The sequence below is a fragment of the Rhea pennata genome, chromosome 8, assembly GCF_028389875.1.
Source record: "Rhea pennata isolate bPtePen1 chromosome 8, bPtePen1.pri, whole genome shotgun sequence".
Taxonomy (NCBI): Eukaryota; Metazoa; Chordata; class Aves; order Rheiformes; family Rheidae; genus Rhea; species Rhea pennata.
Window position 1 is genome coordinate 4,545,674 of NC_084670.1, and position 19,120 is coordinate 4,564,793.

A 19,120-nucleotide genomic window follows, 5' to 3' on the forward strand; every position below is an offset into this window, starting at 1 on the left:
TTCAATTATTATTTGTCATTTTAATTGCATTAGTGCCCTAATTGTACCAGGTTTATCCACAAGAAAAAGACAACGTCTCAGGGTAAGGCCTGGTCAAAAACTCAATTCAATAAACTCTCAGTTTATGCATCTTTCACCTGTACAGTTTGCTTGTTAGTTATTGCTCTTCCTAGCCCTGGAGCCGAGTGGCATTGTTCTGTCCTTAAAGCAGCCCAGGAAAGAAGAAGTAACTGGGCCAGGTCCTGAAGAACGTATACTGGGCCTGTGCCTAGCATGGGACATTTTGAACACCTTAGCCTTCAGCACATCTTGAAGGGCTGAGCTGAAGCTTAGGCTGAAGTTACTTCACAATCCCTCCTATATGAAGACTGTTTTGGGGAGCATATGCTGGGCCTCTAAGGGACACATAATCCATTCCTTTCCTATAGCAAGACTACCAGCCTGTTTGACATATATGACGAATCCCATAGACCCCTTGGCTAGGCACATTCACACATCCACACTAACTATGCACACTTTGAATTTCAGTTCACTTCTGAGCCTTAATGGAAGACAGAGATCTTCAGAAGGGCTTTACATGCGAAAACTGTAATAATTAAGCCAGAATACATATATAGAAAGAAAGCATAGGAGATGGATGAAGCCCAGGTACCAAGCAGAGCAACTATGACACTAAGAGAGAACTACATGGGGTTCTGAAGGCCTTTTCCCATTTATTTCACACTATTTTCAGTGGGGATACATGTGTTGCTTAGGCAGACACTCTTGTTCCCCACATTGCTCTTTCTCAGCTTCCCCCTCAAACACATTCATCAGGCACTGTGCAGGTTCCAGATATGTTTTCAGTTTCCGGTGGGGCTGTGGCTTCCTTTCTCTCCTCACTTTGCCTGCTCCAGTTGTTTATCAGCCTAGTAACCAGCTCCACATTGCTCATGGAGCTGCCCACTGGGTAAACCAGATCTGGGGGGAAACCTCTGAATGTATCACAAACACAGCCCAACAAGCTTCACAGGTGTTGCCAGGGCAGGAGAACACATCTCAGATATTCCAAAGACTGCATAGCTGAAATCAACCTTTCTCAAATGAGAGTAAAATGTCTGGAAACTCCTTCTTGCCTGCTGCTTTTGCAAAAAGTGAACTTGCCTCATTCTGCTCCCCTTGGTGCTATAAACATTGGCTGGTATCTCTTGGAGACCATTTGGAAGTGGTAAATATAGTTTCCTTTACCATCACAGCTTTTCTGTAAGTAGAAACTTCTTTATATTTACGTATTTTTGTGTACTTCAGTTACATTTCTTGCATAGAAAAGAACTGTAGGTAACAACCTACATGAATGCATTGGGAAGAAGGTAGTTGTTCCTGTTGGCAAATGTCAAGACCTGCCATCTTCATTATTTTAGCTATCTGTGAAGCCTGCTGCTTTTCTATACAAATCCTAAACTAAGGGCTATTAATCACCATCTGCCCCAGAGCCATAAAACAGCCTTTGACTGCAGTAATATTACACAACCTTTTTAACAAGCAAACCTAAAGTTGCCATCCAGCATTGCCAGCAGGAGTTTTTAATGGTGTCTGAGCCATCTTTTTCCTTAGAAGATACTTCTAAGAAAGCACTTGTATTCATTTGGCAAATACAAAAAGAGCAGGTTTCGTAATCGATTGTGCTCAAAACAATACATGGTTCTGTCTGAAAATACACCAGTCAGAATTAAAAGTGCAGTTAGCGTGCGAGTGAGTCATCAAGTGGTAGCAGAGTTTGGCTGGCTCCTAGCCTGAGATCTAATATAGCACCATCCTGCCCCAGGGCTTATCTTTAAAGTTTAGATCTTGCAGAGAAGAATATACTCAACAGATTCTCCCTCTGCCTCTCCCAAATTTTGGCTATGAGCGAGGGCTGTTAGCTTGTTTATAAGCTATCCCTTTCCCTTTGGGAAAAGGTGAACAACATCGAATCCCTTCAGAGGGGCTTTCTCTCCTTAAAATACCCAGCTCATCACCTTTGCTCTTTTCAAAGGAACCTTCTCTGTTCCATCCCATTTCTTTTTTTATTGGGAACCCAGTTAGCTGTACATTGTGGCTCTTATTTCCAAACAACCCTTGTCCCTGTACTCACACTGCTGGGAATTTCTAACGCACTGCTCCTGAAGCACTTATGGAGGAAAGCTCTTCCCAGTACACATCTGTGATTGTAAGCAGCAGTAGGATACATCAGCCACTGAATTTTAATCTTGGCCATGTCATGCAAGCCTTCTGTAGCCCAGTTTCCCATATAGTCCATGGGTATCAATAATCCCGCTAAATTAATATAAAACATTTACAGGGGAAATTTAGCCAGCATGAGATACAACTGAAGAAAAAAGACATTGTGCTTTACAATTCAGCTGAATCTGAAAACTAAGCCAGCTCCTGCTGCTGAGGATCTGGCCTTTTATTTAAAAAAAGCAAGCTGACAGAGGAGATGAATAGCAGAGACTCAAATGGTTCATGGAGCTTTTCACTTATAGGTCACCATTCAGAACCTCGACTAGGTCAGTGAATGCTTACAAGCTTTTTATAGCGTCCTTTGCAAAGTGAATTTCTTGGTTTCAAATTAATTTCTATCGTATGCTGTTTTCACAATATGAAACCTTCTACTGTTACAGCTCAGTCACCGTTAACCCTTTGCAAAGCTGCAAAAGAGAAGCTGCTACCACAACCTGAACAGATTCTCTCTCCAGATCTTATTTGAAGAAATGTCCTAACTGTGAGCTGAGCCTGGCTGACCTTAGAAAGCCTTTTCTAGACTTGGGTAGAGGCAGAGCCATGACAGGAAAGTTGTGCTGCAGCTGTACATACTGTTCCTACTTATGTATAAACAGAGGAATGCAGAGCCCAGCTCTGCAGACTTGTTCTTCACTCCCCACAGCGATTCTGCAGGCCTGACTGGGTCTCCTCATGCAGAGAGACAAGTGTGTGTGCTGGCAGTATCATGGGCCTATTCTTTGCAGAATGTACCTTCTGATAAAAACAAAAAACAAAAACAAAAACAAAAAAACAAAACAGAAGAAGAAAAAAAATGAACAACTATATCATTATCTAATGTGCTGAGATCTGGGCAGAGATCATTTGAAAGATCCATATTGTTTACAGCAGCCGATGAGTCTAACAAGTGCTGAAGCTATGCTCTCGTTTAAAGTGCTAACATATTTACAGTTTTGAATTCTGTCCTTAGTGCTTATCTATCATTTCAAGATGAATGCTTCTTTTGTACAGGCTAATTACTTGCACGAATACTGCACTAGCTCAAAATCCCAGATTTGTTTCGCTTTCCCATTAGCAGCAATTTTGTACTGTGGAAATTGCTTAATACAGCAGATCTAAAAAATAGCTCATTTTTGTTCAAAGGTATTTCTTAGGCTGTGACAAGCTCAGGATGGGGGAGGGAAATTAAATTACTTTTATCTGATGAAAATCTTATTTTTACTATACAACTTTTTGAAATGCACTCACCCATTGCTCTACCGGGGCTTGTTTCTTTGCCTTAGAATAATTTGTGTGGCTCTATATAAAATCGGATTAGATCAGTAACAGAGTGCTTGAGCAAAAGTGCTTGTCTCATGTTCAATAATCTTTTTTCTATGAATAACATGTGAAAAATCTGGTAGGAACCCATCCTGCCCACTCCTCTTCCAACAAACAGTAGGACCATGGGCAATTGAAAAACTGTCAGTCATTTTATTTTTACAGGAATAGAAGGAATGTAGGCCGTTCTAAAGCTCAGTAACCTAATTAAAAAAAAAAATACAACCCAGACATGCAAGAAAAAGGATACAGTTGTAACAACGAGTTCTTATTATCCTGTTGAATGTTTTACATTACATTCATTAGGTTATGGACCTGTCACAAACCAGTTTCAGGGACAAATCAGAAAGGCTAAGCAATGCATCTGTGATCTGTGCTAATCCTGACCCTACTGTTGTCAAGAATAGGCAACATCTAATTTTCAAAAGTCTCCAATACTTGAGCAAAACAAGTATCCAGTCTCTCAGTTACATATTATATACAGAATTAGATGCCTACAGCTAGAAGCCTATGAATGAAAATGCTGATCTTGAATTAGCCTTTGTTGTCCTAAGAAATTGCCTATATAAACCTTGAGCAAAGTTATGCTTTAAAGGATGTGGTCTCCTTATTCCAGCCCAAATATTAAAAAAAAAAAAAAAAAAAAAAAAAAAAAAAAAAAAAAGTTTTGCATATGAAGTGCACTTCATTGTAAATGTATAACATAACCATTTACGAGTCATGAATACTGTAAATACTAATATTAAAAAATATACAAACTTCTTAGTTGTATTCATACAACTCATAAGCCATCTTCTATATTACATACATAGTAATGAAAATTACCACATATAATAAACTGGTTACAGCTACAAAGTAAGCTTTTGCTTTCCTGTGCAGAACTCAGAAGATTATCCAATTATGTGCATCTAGGTCAGCAGTCTAATGACTTTTCATCCTTCCTTGTTTAATCCACCAGAGTAATATCATTAATAACATCATACATTTTCATTGCACTTTTCATTCTATCATCTTTAATTTAACTACAAAGTCAGCCTATGGTATACCTAAACATCACTAGATCTGCTTACAAATCACTTGGATGAAGAACAAAGTTAACCAATTTGCCAGAAGTCACAGACAGAGTCAATGAAAAGTCAGGAATAAAACTCATGTATTCTGACTTTTAAGTCAGGTAACATATATTATTGTCTGACTTCCAAAATTCTACTCTTATTTATACCAAAGTAAACTCAGAAGAACTTGATACTACAGTGACTTATGTTGGTTTCAAAGCAGTAAAGCTGATAGCAGAAATTCACTCCCTGTATACATTATCTCCCTCTAACCACACCGCTAGTAAGAACTACACTGGCAAATACAGCCTTCTATTCCCCATTGCTAAGAAATATGACACTATAGTTTATATATGATTTGTCTGATTCATAAAGCCAGGCAATTCAGTTCTTATCTCAAGGACACTAAACAAGCCTGCTGATCTGAGGTATCTAACATCTTTAGAGACTGAGATTTTTTCATACTTGAGGAGCTAAAACACGAATAGAGATGCTGATAAACACGAAATGCCCTTATTCCTTATCCCTTACTGCTAGGGCTGCAGAAGGAATCAAGCGTGCGTGGGTAGGAAACCCTCACCTCCCCAGCCCTAAATCCAACTGCTGAGTTTTCACACAGCAAATGTAAAGTATTATCCATAACACATTTTCCTGCTTCCTGAAGTCATAACCAAAAGAATGGCAACTACCATCATTAGGTAGACTTGAGAATGTTACAAAACATAGCAAAAATGTGGATGAGAAGAAAATCTGGCAGAAAAATTCAAATGTAGCCACATGAAATGTTCATGTCAACAGATCCTGTGCAATGAGCCACTAGGGGGAACAAGAGTCATGCTGCATAAAAAAGGAAAGGTCACTCTTGGCAGCGGGCCTGGGAGGTTATCCCTTCCTAATGAAGTTGGATGTTAGACCGCTTTCCTGGTAAGCTCTTGAGCGGGACAAAGCTTCTCTGACCTTCAGCAGTGTTTCACATTCCCCTTTTGGGCTTGCATAGGCTTTGGCTGCAAGTAGTTAACTAGACTTGAAAAATAATACACTTTTTGTATTTTCTAGCTGCTACTATCTATTTTCCCTGAAAGCACCTAGTAAAAATACTTAAACAAACAAAAAACTGGCAGCAGAAGGGAGGGATAGAAAAAAAGGGAGCGGACAAAAAAAGAAAAGGAAGGAAAAAAGAAAGATTATGGTTTTCTGATAATGCACACTTCAACATAGTCTTTTTTACAGTAAAAGGGGAAAAAAAATCATATGAAGCTGATAAGCAACCTGTGAGAAACATGCAGCAGTGCTTGGCTGGTACTGGTAGAATAAGGTAACAGTTGTGGTAACTCCTTTGTGTGTAAGGCTCTCACTAAAATGCTCAAATTCTCTTTTTGTAGCCATGCACATCTAAAGAGTAGAGGGATGACAGCAAAAACCTAGGGCAGAGCATGGTTACACTGCTTGTTTGCTTAAGGGAGGAATGGAAAGCAGCAGGGGATCTGCACGCACACTCACATTCACTGACCTGAGATGCTGGAGGAGGGTTATCGCAGGGAGCGGAGCGGAGCAGAGCAGAGCAGAGCGAGTGGGGAGGAGGTTCAAATCAAGGGTCTCTGCCTCCTGCTGCTGCCTCTGACTTCCCTACACAGAGATGCAAACACCTGATGATGACTCCTTAATCAGAGCAGCTTGTGAAGTTATACCCCAGCCTGAGGAAGGGAATGGGTCCCACTCCCTACAGGTCCAACCTCTCCTCATCTGCAACGACCAGCCTCTTGCCACCCCTAGGCACGACTGAAGCTGCAGGAGAGAAAGGAATGAGGCAAAAAGTGACAGCCCGTCTGGGGCCGCTTTCTCTCTGTCGCTGTTCAGGACACTGAACTATTCAGCAGCATGGCTGGGACTGAATCATGGACAAACAATATTTTCTATCGCCATGAAAATGACAAGTAAGTAATAGTTACAGACTGTAAACACAAGACTCCAATTAAACAGAGTTTGAAGTTGTACACTGTAACTGGAAGCAGGAACCCGCTCATATTAGAGACGGCTCAGCCTAAAGAGTATCAGATGTTACTCAGGCCTTAGAAGGTCTGAGACATAAACTGTGTGTGTGTAAGAGAAAAAGAAGTGAAATGACTCATGACAGAGTTTGTTTTAATATAAATGGCTTTTTCTGGCTCCTTGCTTTTAAAGACTTGTCATTGTCAGACCTTGAACAGCTAACCTAGGCAGCTGGCTCCCTTAGCCAAAGCCCTTCGTTTTGCATAGGAAACATGGGCTTTTACAAATCTGTATTCCTCTGGCTGAGGAAGGGCAGTTTATTTTAACATTGTAATCAATGCCATCATAAATCTTTCCTTTTCCAGTTCAAGAACACTGGCACAGCCCAACCAGTACAGTACCCAACCTTGCACTTTGTACAGAATAGAGTACCTTGTAGCACAAGGCCTGACCAAAGTGCTACAGCCTCGAGAGTAGACCTGAGGAATCAGCACACTGAATGGCCATGAACCATCTGTCCCCCTTTGCCATTTTTATTATGTGAAGACACAAGCAAGGGGCCAAAGGGAAAGAACAGGGAAATAGAGAGAGAGAACAAAAGAAGAGGAGTAAGATGAAACAGAAGACCAAAGGAAGAATCAATAGATTAAAAAAAAAAAAAAGTGAAAAAAAATGAAATAGAAGAGAAGCAGGAACAGAAAGAAGGAATGAATGGAAAAGGGAGGAATAAACACCATCATAGTGGAAGTAAGGAAGGAGGGAGAGGGAAATGACAAGGATGGTGGGGATTTAATGCTGAAAAAGAGAAGTCACAGTCTCTGTCACATCTATCTTCACCTGTCTCATGTTTCTTTTAATATCTTTCCATGTCTGGTTCTCTAGTTCTTTTCTGAGATCAATGGAACTTCCATATCCAGCGAGCCACAAGGCATTTCGTGTCTTCATAGCAGCAGTACCGGCTACCCAGTGTTTCCATGGGGCACAGTTATACAAAGAAAATACAAAAGCAAAGTTTGCCTAGTCTCCCTTTCATGCAATACAAGAATCATCCCTTAGATGGAACTATTGCAAAATTAAACAACTCTATAACCAGGAGCAGTAACTAATGAGTAATGTGCTTGTAAATACAAAGCTTTTATACCACACAGTCACAGAAAGTGAGAATAGCTCATCACAAAAAGACCCCATGTATTAGAGGAGCTTCAAACAACTTATCATCTTTAGGGCCATTATTCATTTCCTTCACGTAAGCTAAGTGCCAGCTTCTAACCTAGAGGCTAACACATATCCAGTTTATCAGCTCTAAGACACTCAAGCACAGCTTCCCGCAGCCTATTCTAAAGATAGAGGATTCAGTATCTAAACTACTTAAAGTTTATAGAAATGAGTGATGACAACAGAAAGAGGACATTAGTCCAGGAAAATCTGGCAAAAATGAAGCTTTAGCAGATACTTTGAAAGCAAAACGAGTCTGAGACAAGGTAGCTAATATTCAGCAATATTTTGCTGAATATATCCAAGGTGGTTAACTCATTTCTGCGCTACAGAGCTTTGCGATGAAGGGATTGTCCAAATGTGATACATTACATTATCGCCCTCCACCCTGCAGTTTTGGGAGGGAGCATTTGGGTTGGGTGACGGCACTGCCCTCCACATACATTCTTGTCTTGGAGAGATTCTTCAGAGGAAAAATACTGATTGTAAGTTGTTTTATTTACCAGAGTGTTCTCCCTTGGAGGGTCACTTAAGGACAGTTATACTTGCAGAGCTCCAAAGATGACACAGTTACACAGGTGAGCTGACAATCCAGCTCATTATCTCTGCTTATACGCTCATAAGACACAGCAAGATACGGGCACAGCAGTCTTCCTTATTCATGTTCTCTGAGTGTTTCTCAAGCCTCATCTAGAGGAATATCTCTATGTAGCAGTCGACAACTTATGCTTCTCCATGCCTAGCTAGTGGTTAGCCTTTCTGCTTTTATTTCCCTCAAGAGTGACAATTATGGTCTTGCTAATCTTTATGTAGACGATTGTCCCAACAAAAACAAATCAGAAACATCAACCAATTTCATATGGATCCTCTCTACATGTCACTGTCCAATTTCTAATTTCAAACTGTGCCTCAGAAACATTTAAGCACTGACTGGGCACATGAAAGATTTCTTCAGATTAAAAAAGAAGGCAAAGCTTTAGAATGGTTGTGAGATGTCTATATCTAAGAATCTAAGGAAACAAAAACCAATGAAATACATGATTTATTTGAACAAAGAAAGGAGAATGAACTGCATTCCAATTCTGAGAATGAGGAAAGCCAAAATTCTAATAAAACAACTGGCTTTTATTGCTAATAAAAGTGATAAAGTTACGGGCTCTCTCCGCTATCATTTCAGATCCATAATTATATGAAAGAGAATAAAGAAGAATGTATTTACTGTTAACCACAATAAAATGTAAAGTATCTGAAATGCCTAGATGCTACGGTAAATAAAGTCTTGTTAAACTATACAGATATGGTAAATTTTGAGAAGTAAAACCCTCCTGACATCTTTAGGGGAAAGGACAAAAAACGCACATGTAAGGTATCAAACTTCTTCAGATATAGGGTGAGCAAAAATACATCCTAGTGATACATACTACTGGCACCAAATCCCACAACTAAGCGATTATAATGTCCTTTGAAAAATGTATTTTAAAAAACCTCAAGCATTTCAGACAGCTAGTGCTGTGACTCTACACGCTTGTGCTTCCCTTCAGAACAGTCTGATCCCTTGCGCTGACATAGCAGGAGTTCAAATCCCAGATGGAAAATTAATCTCACAATGTAGCCAGATAGAGTTTCCAATTCTCTAGTGCATAACTTGAATGTTGTTCTGCTCAGCTATTGAAGAAGTGAGGGCACAGAGACCTTAACTTATTTGACATCCTGAACATCATTTAAGCAAGGCACACTCTTAAAAGGACCTCATTGTCTACTGACAGATACAAAAGATCCATAGTATCCTCCTTTTTACTCATCCTTCCTATAAAATATTGCTATACATTCTTCCCTGACTAAAAGGCTGGGCCAGAAGGGGGTCCAAGGTCCAAATGACTTCAGCTGTGTCTCTGAATATGTGGGTAGAATCTGCCCTTAGAATAGAGATGGATCACTGCACATTTTAAAGAAAGTCTCTCCTATAAAGACACATTTATGGTTTCCTCATATTTATGGTTTTCCTCAGGAGAAGACAAGGCCAGAAAGCTAGAATAATTGTAAGGTAATGATATTATTAAATAATTTCTTCTAAAAGCTGATCCTGAATCTTAGTCTGTTGGAAAAAAAAAAAAAAAAAAAAAAGCCCAGCTAATTGTACATCTCCTTACATGAACTCCACCACAGTCAGTTCACAGTGAGTTACAAAGATATGCAGCAGCAGAATCTCAGCTGTTCTGGTCAGGGTATTTTTTTCTGCTTTCCAGGTCTTGGACTTATTATCAGATGAAAAGAATACTACTGGTTTACTAAGACCAAACTGTTGGCTTAGTAATCTTCAAACCTTTGCAGGTTAACACAAGACTAACTCTATGGTATGCCAACATCTGCTTATGTGAGTTTATTGAAAAATAAATGGCATGACAAACTAAGTGCTGAACCCACAGACAGAAAAGATTTTCTTTACATATATGTGGTTGCTTCTACTATGGTAATTATGTGTTTAAGATCTAGAACGCAGGTGAAGTCAATGTAGCTACACGAATGTAAAAAGCTGGCTGCACCTTCAACATAAAGACAGAGGATTAAACAGACCTCTTGGGTCATTTGAGCATTCTGAAAGGTCTTTACTGCCTTGTCCATCCTCATAAATGTAACAAAAAAGTAGTAAAATCTTTATGACCAATCTCAGACAGAATTAATAAACAGGTAAGTCACAATGATATTCCCAACACATAGTACCACATCCCCTTTTCACCGATATCCAAGCAGAACGCCACACTTCAGTTTATTTCACGAGTGTGGTATTTCTTTAATCATCTGCTTTCAAAAAAATAGTATGATCACATCTTTAGGTACTGTATTGACTGTTGTGTCCAACTGCAATACTTCTGCGCCAGAAACTCAGCTAACGTAAATGGGTACAGTTCTGTTACAGTCAACATATTACACTGACTTACTGCAGCCACCTTTCTTTGTCCAATAAAGCGTAACTAAGAAACTCCAAATCTAAACATTTGTGTAGTGGGTGGCATTTAAAATGGCACTTGCTACGTTTCCACAAAACAACAGCCCCGAACAAAAGACTTTGTATCCTATTACCTACAGTATCCACAACTCATTTCTGAGCGGGTAATAATGTGAACTAATTGCAAGAGCCCAAATAGCCTTTATCATTTCAAGATGTGTCATCTACAAGTGAGCTGTGTGTCAGATTCCTGTTTGGGCTCTGATCCAGCAAAGTACTTCACCACATGGGTAGTCCTGCTTATCTTCAGCTGAACTTCTTGCCTACTTAAAAGTTAAATGATGTACTAAAGTGCATGATTGGATCAGGGCAGTGGAATAAACTGATGTCACTCACTGAAATGCTGGAGTAGTGCTGATTTACATTAACTGAGAATACAACGTTTTGATTATGCTGTATGACCCACTACAACAAAGTTTTTACCTGTAATATAGAGTGATATAAAATGACTACAAAACATCTAATGTGACAATGAACTAAACGCTACTGTACAGCATATACAAACCTGATAATACATCAAATGTATGACAACCTACAACTTTTGACATTGCATTTCACCAAGAATATTTAACGGCAGTGATGTTCTTTCTCTCAACTCTAGTATAAAAAGAGGCCGGGAGGATGAGATCAAATGATGGCAGCTCTGCTTCTCATGAAAGGACCTTGGAGACTCCAAGGAGATTTGCGTATCTTCACTTCAGCAGCATAGCAATGTGGAAATGTTAAAGTTAGTAAAGCAAACAGACCTCAAATGAGAAGGGCAACAGATGTCAACCAGTATCGTATGTCAGTAAACAGCAACAAGACAGAGGGTACTTTTCTTAGCACTTTTGTGAAAGCATCATGCTATCAGCCACAGCCACATCTCAGCTGTTTGACTCTTTAAGCAGTGGTGCTTGTATATGTGATTAAACTCCTACCAAGAGAAGATTTCCAACCATATGCAAATACTGTCCAGTGAAGTCAGCTGGAAGAAAATAGAAATGCTTCTGTATATTTATTGTGGCTTTTGAAAAGTGAAAAAAATTCACACTGAAAACTCTCAAACTGACTAAAAGCTCATTTTGTGCTTGGCAGGGACAGATGAGCATTTATATTTCTCAGCTTTAATACAGATGGATCATCCTTAGGGCAAAAGAATAGTTCTGAGTCATCCATTTTTTACTCTTACTGCTAAGACTTCTAACAGTAAGGCCAAAATATGCTAACTAAAAAGGCACTCTCTGTACCATAAACACTAGGCCACAAGGAACTGGACAGTGGCCATCAAATCACTGCCTTTTAAAATTTCTCTCTCATCTATACTTTTCTGAAGACTTCTGGTAAGAAGGCAGCTGACTCTATACAAAAGCCAGAGGCATTGCCAGTATCTTGGTGTTTCATCCATGACATATTGAATCTAACTTCTTTATGCAAGGAAAAAAAAACACCTTTCACTATTTAGGCAAAGAAGTATTTCAATGTCAAAATACCAAGGAAAGAGGTAAACGGATAGAGTTGTTCTACTGCTGAGTCACTGATCTGAGTCTAGGCTTAGTAGCTGTAAATGTATTCTGCAGTCATCTACCACCTTAGATGCTTATATGGAAAAGACTGACAGTGTTTGTCTGGTTCTCTGTGAGCCATAGAGTCTACAACATGTCCATGACATGCCTTGATAATTTTGCTGACAGTTAGAACTGAGAAAACAACAAATGAATGGACTGCAAAGACTCAAAATGCTTTCACTGCTAGAATACCGATTCTAACAATAGGTATGTAAGTGACACAGCAAAAATTAAAGTATTTTTTTTACAGAGAACACACCCTGTCAATAGAGACTGACTATTTACACATCCAGGAAGGAATTTTTAAAAAAATCATTTACATAAAGAGGTCATACCCAGCCACTGCACTACTTAGAAAAGCAGAAGGTGTCACCCAACCCTACTCAACGATGGCCTCCACTGAACCACAGAATCAGACTGTGAATGCACACATTTGGAGCTTTTAAAGAAAAGGAAGACAAGCTCACAGCACTTTAACACACTCCTGTGTACAGCATGGTGCCTACGAACCATCACCTCTGTTCTCTGTCTTTCCAAAATCCTCTGATTAAAGAAATAGGAGAAAAGAAAAACATCCCAACACAACAGGAAGCCCTTTAGTAAAAGGTGCATTAATTGGGAAAAGCAAGCCAACAAAACGATTAATTTGTTTCTCTCCTTCAATATTATGTTTACACAATTTGATTATAGCACTTAATTACTAATTTACCCTGCTTAAAAACAACAGAGCTTTACATTTTTAATGAGACAAGGGAAAGCAGCATTCCTTAACTCAACAGGGAGAAATAATTTTATCTCCTCTTTTCATTTCCCAAGTTATTAGCATTTCTAAGGGAAAAACTATCCCCTCCCTGATCTTTCACTTGGTTCTTTCTTTTGAAAATATGGAAATCAGCAAAAACATTTGTGTTAATGTCAATCCATGAGCTGACAGGTAATTTTTGGAAAAGGAATAGAGGATCAGATTTATACCATAGAGATCCTGGTCCAGAAATCAGTGTAATCACCTTCAGTTCTGCCAGCAGAGAAATGTATCAGGTACCAATACTATTTATGGGTGTTCTTACAAAAAGTTGTCCATTCAGAATGGGCAGTTGGTCTGTTACCTAGATTTTGGATTAGTTGTGACGTTCTAAAAAAGAACAAACTTTTTTATATTCATGATCTTCTATTACATCTTCATTGTTAGGAGGTGAATACACTGATTCCAGGCTGAGCTGCATAAATCCTGTTAACTGCGTGGGGTTTTCTGTGGTTTCTGTTGTTGTTGTTTTTTTACCATCTATGCCATACCACCCAACAACTTCCTTGGAAAATTGAGAGGGGATGTCCACTAAATTAAGCGTACCCAACCAGTGCACAAACAAATTTTTTTTCAAGTTCCTTTAGTGCAGACTTCTAAGTGAGTCATTTCAACTGCATCATCATAACTTCAAACCCCTGTATGCAACATATCTCCTTCACTGTTAAGGATTCTTAACTGCCTTTTATCTGAAAGGCAACTCAAGAGGACCTTTGTCCATACAGTTCTGGGGCTGTTTCAGAGGATGTAAATCACACATAAGGGGTAGTTCACTTTCTCAACAACTACTGCTTAACTAGTTCAGCTAATATATGTTAGGTAATTACCCAACAACTCTTTCTATAGAATCTAGATTTTTTTTTAACCTCCAATCCCATTTATAAATACAATAAAGAAAAAGGCTTTTCCTCATCTTTTTCCAGTATCAGTAAATTGTGTAACAACCAAAGCTAACACAGAAAAGATTGTTCTTCCCTTAAAAGCCAATTTTATACCTGAAAAATCTTGTAGTCTTTGTTTTCTAGAAAAACTCACACGAAAGAAGCAGAGAAAAATAAAAGATCTCTCTGGTGTTTGACAGCCCACATTTGCCTCTAACTGAACAGCTGAGATCACATTCACACCACAACAACACAGTGATGTCCAATCCAAAGCTATAACATTTGTGCTGGATCAAATGCGGCAAAGGTCTAAGAAGTCATGGGAAGGAAAGGGATTTTCCTCTCCATCTCCCCGGTAAAAGAGATCATTTTTGACCCCAAAGTGCTCCCATGCATGGGTATCTCAGCTGAACTTGTCCGATTAGTGACTGATATATTGTAATGAGCACTTTGATCAGCAGTTCTCACCAAGAGGGTACCTCAGGCTGGAAGAGCTGCCAGCTTCTCTCTGGGCTGTAGTGCTGCTCTTCTGGAAGGCAGCATTCCTCCTACGTAGGATGGTCTTTCTAAAGGGGAGCAATATATTGCTAGAATATTGGTACCTATTTCAGAAGGGAATCTGGTCCCAGTCAGTAAGATGAAGTGGACATAAGCAAGGAGTATATATGTAACCTGATTGGGAACAAGGATGAAGAAATAGGAGGCACAGACCATCACGCACCCACACACTATACTACACGCACAACTAAATACTCACAAAGATGCACATCACAGATTGGGCTGCTGATACACACCTGTACATGCTGCTAGATACACACACTGTTGTACAGCTAAACTGCTCCACATAACAGAACACTACCATCGCCACGGCTACCTACTTTTTGGTACTCATTACTTCTTTGCTTGCAACACTCACTGTTTTGCTAAGGACTATCCAAACGTTCATGAGGTTGAGAACTGTGTCAGCACAAGATGAGTTCCTATGAAGGACTCCAAGGAGGAAAGAGAACCAGTCCAACTTGTTGTCAATGTTTTATATCCAAAATCACTGCAGTGATTTTACTAGTAAAATATATTCTACCAAACCATATGAGGATTCTTTTCTTCCATACTGGCCAGTAAGAGTGTCCCGCTTTAAGACAACCAGTTCCAAGATAAATCTAGTAATCTGGTTTCATACAAGTAATCTTATTAATTAATCATATTAATTTTATTAATTGTTTTAATATGCAATTAAAGAACAGTCAACGGGCTGCAGGATTTTATAAAGAAATAATCCTGTTCCCTAGCAACTTTATCCCAAAGAATAGGTTATCAAAAAAAAAAAAAAAAAAAAAAAAATTGGATGATTGCCAAATCAAACAGCACCTTCTTCCCATTTTCAATTACATACAAGTGAAGCAGAGTAATGAGGATATACTGGAAACTTTGACATTTATTTATTGAACATTTTTACTGAGAAGGAATTGCTGGCTTGCTAAACCGGAAACTATATTTTTACTATAGAAACAATCACATAGAAAACCAGGATCCTGCTGCTCAGCAAGAAAGGACTGGCTAGAACTAATAAATTGACCCATTTAAATCAGCAACGTTACAGTTATTTCATTGAATGCAGTATATATTCCAAATATGCAAAACCCCAAAACATGGTTTATATTTCAAAATTCTCATGTCAAGCAATTTTACATTGCACTGTCTTCTGTGTCAGTGCTGGCCCAGGTTAGGCGCTGTTACAGTTCATAGATAAAACAAGTAGGACATAACAAAACCATTAAAATGAAAAGGTGTAAAGGGATCAAATGAAAGATAAACCAAATTGCAAGAAGAAATTCAGAAGATTTTTCTCCCCTCGTAAGAGATTCTAAAGATTAAATAACCAAAAGATGAAATGGGAAATAACTCTCATCATACTGCATATGCTTTTTTGGATAGAACAATTGTTTTAATTCCCTTTTACCACAGAAAAGAAAAATGCAGAGAGGGTAAATGAAGAGGAAATTAGGGAAGTCAACATTCTTTGAAGGAACAACATATGGTGACCAGGCAAGAGAGATGGAGGTTGTAAATCTTTCCTTGGTAGAATTACCTAAAGATGAAATTGCAGTTTCAAGGGGCTTGAACTTTTAATAACACATCAGAATCTAGCAAATTAACCTGCATGGTCTCAAATATCGCAGTAACCTTCATTTCCAACATTTATTTGCAAAGTTCAGCATACTGAAAATTTTGTTACTAATACAAAGGTGGTCAGTAAACATCATGAAAGTTTTCTTTACTTGGCAAATCAATCAAAATAAGAATAAAAAGATATCAGAATTAAGAATTAGATGAAAATACTGCATCCTGTGAACAGCCACTGCCATACAGGTACAGCATATGCATAAATACATATAACATACATAAAAAGGGAAAGGAGACAAGAAGGCTGGTGCTCCGTTTCTTCTCACAAAGAAACTTATTTAGAGATATGAAAGGATACAGGAAGCGCTCTTTACTGCTCCAAGTCATTATGACCAATTGCCCAAGAAAGCGAAGAGTCAGAACCCTATTGTTTCACATGTACTTCCATCAGGTTCATCCTACAGTGGGATGTAGGTAAGTCAGCTTCCTGTCTTGAGCAGCAATGATCCTCCAGTGTGTTTACCTCTGAAACACACTGTACCCCAGTTCCAGATCCCAGTGTTGGGATGCCCCAGGATTAAGGATCGGCATAGTACAAGAGTATGGGAGTAACAGCACATTCAGACACATTACCCCTAAGGAAACCTCAGCCACTTCCAACACATTTCCCAATCGTTAATCAAAATAAAGTCTAACTCTAATTACTGTGTTAGGTTAACATATCTTTGGGTTTTCCGTACATGACTCATCTTTCTTTTTGTCTTACTGCGAAGTGAAGCCCTGATGGATTTTGAGAACCTTCTCTGAGTGTCCAGATTTTCTGACGAAAAATAGACTGCTGGAGCAGTGGCTCTGATTTGGTTGCCCTATGCCAAAAAAAAATGTGAACATCAGCAGCAGGGGCAAGTCACCTGTAACACTTCATGTACATTATATCCCTAAACCATCTGATGCACTGCATAGATACATGAACAGCCCTGCTTGGTGGCTCACCAGTTCCCAGAAGCATCAGCCTCACTGCACCCATGCACACATTTCTGTATGGGATTCCCAAGCAGAAGCTTCGCAGCACCACTACTATTGCTTATCACTACTGGTTTTACATGTCTTCTTAATAGCCAGTACTTCTGTTAGTAGGGCATGTTAGGGCTGGATTAAGATCATCCAAAGTGATATTAAGGGATTTTGGTTTGGGGTGCTATTTTTGAGCTAACCTAAAGAGGCCTGAGTTCTAGAAAATGGAGAACTGCCAACCCATGAAAAACAGATAGCTTTAAGCATTTTGATTTGATACTGACAAGTGGAAATACCCCAAAATCATTCTGAGAAGTGTGACCAAAATCACTGGGATAAATACAGTAAAGATCCCTCTTCAAATAAACAGAGCCAAGAGGTTGTTGGTTGAAAACAAACAGACAAACAAAAAAAACCCACAGCCTTTGCTGTTAAACTGAGCAAAGATATTTGAAAGGCACAATAAATAAGCACAAACCATCTACTGGAGGACAGACAGTTACTTTTGTTATTTGTAAAGACTGCAATGATACCGAATATTTACAGCAGCACCTCTAAGAAGTATCTGTTTTGGAAGATTTGCTAGAAAAATAAATGTAAGAAAGCTCTACTGAGCTGCAACGCAAGATATGCATTTCCTTCCCTTCCAGAAGACACCTATACAGTTTCTTTTATCTTGATCTCATATAGCTGACTTCTTTTAAAAATACTTTTACAGAATCTAATAGCTTGTTGCCTGATACACGTGATATTGCCACAGACGGCACCTCTTGAACAACAATCTTGCAAACCCGTATTAAGTCAAAACCTCTAGTGAGTGGTTCCTTCCCACTACAGAAATGCTCTAGGATCCAGGACAGAATTCAGGCCTCACCCAGCTCCCAGTGATCACCACAGGCAGTATCATGAAATGGTACATGGTACTAGAGCATATTTTCAAGAGGATATTTATAATACAATAGTCTTCATATTAGTTTTCCCTTTTCTTTTGCAGAGATATTCCAAGGAAGTATATGGGCTTGATCTCTGTGAAATGAAGGGAAACATTCCTGCATAAATCCTGGGTCAGACCTTCTACAGGTAGCTGCTGAAGAACTGAAAAAGGTAGAGGCTGCATTTGGGAAATCAGATTCCATATGCAGTGCTGAGGCACTGAATTCAAATTTACATTTATTCTTTTTCTTTGTATACTTATATTAACTTCTCTGGTTCAAGCAAAGATGTGAAGGGAGCATAAGGAGTCCTCAATTCTGTTCTCAACAGTCATGGATAAGCAAGTTTTGCCCAGGAAGATCCATAGAGCCTGCACTGTACTAATGAAAAACCACAAAACATTCCCAGAAGCCAGGAGGCAGGAACCTCTTGATACATCACAACAGTAAAAGAGCAAACACTCTTTAAATTAAAAAATCTCTGACAACTGGCTCAAAAGATCTAGTTTCACTGAGAAAGATTTCTGAAGGAGCATGCTATGCTGACTGATATGTATGTACATATATACAAAATACATATTTGTTCTGACATTCTTGGATATGCTTCTGAAATATTTTGATATGGAAGGACAAGGATAAAGACTAAATGTAAATGAATATACCAAAATAATATAAAAACACATTAGACAAAATTCTGCAGCATTAGATTTTTATAAGTTTTATAAAGACAGACTTAATAAAAAACAGTTTTCAGGTGCTTGCTTATTGCACAATAGTGCAAAAAATCTTAAAATCTTGGAACAAAATATCTGTGTATTTGAAGGCAGAAGATAGGCAAAATATTAACAGAGGAGTAGGAATTAAGCATGAAGTCCTGTAACCAAAAGCTGCTACTGAAATCAATTACATTAATCAAAAATGATCAAGTTTTCGTTACAAGCACTATAATTATTAAATACAGATACGTTGCACTGTACAATGTTTGTTGCAATG

The 19,120-nt window shown here is 38.8% G+C and overlaps 1 protein-coding gene across 5 annotated transcripts in view; it reads right to left on the minus strand.

Annotated features, from left to right (window-relative positions):
• Positions 1-19,120, minus strand: part of FGGY (FGGY carbohydrate kinase domain containing) — a 152,546-nt gene that overhangs the window by 11,992 nt on the left and 121,434 nt on the right. For 3 of the 5 annotated variants that reach the window (XM_062581581.1, XM_062581579.1, XM_062581585.1), the window contains one exon: positions 6,127-6,242. The exons of the other annotated variants lie outside the window; for them this stretch is intronic. In XM_062581581.1, coding sequence (XP_062437565.1) covers positions 6,127-6,242 — 116 coding nt within the window. The remainder of the gene's footprint in view (positions 1-6,126; positions 6,243-19,120) is intronic. 5 annotated transcript variants of the gene reach the window in all.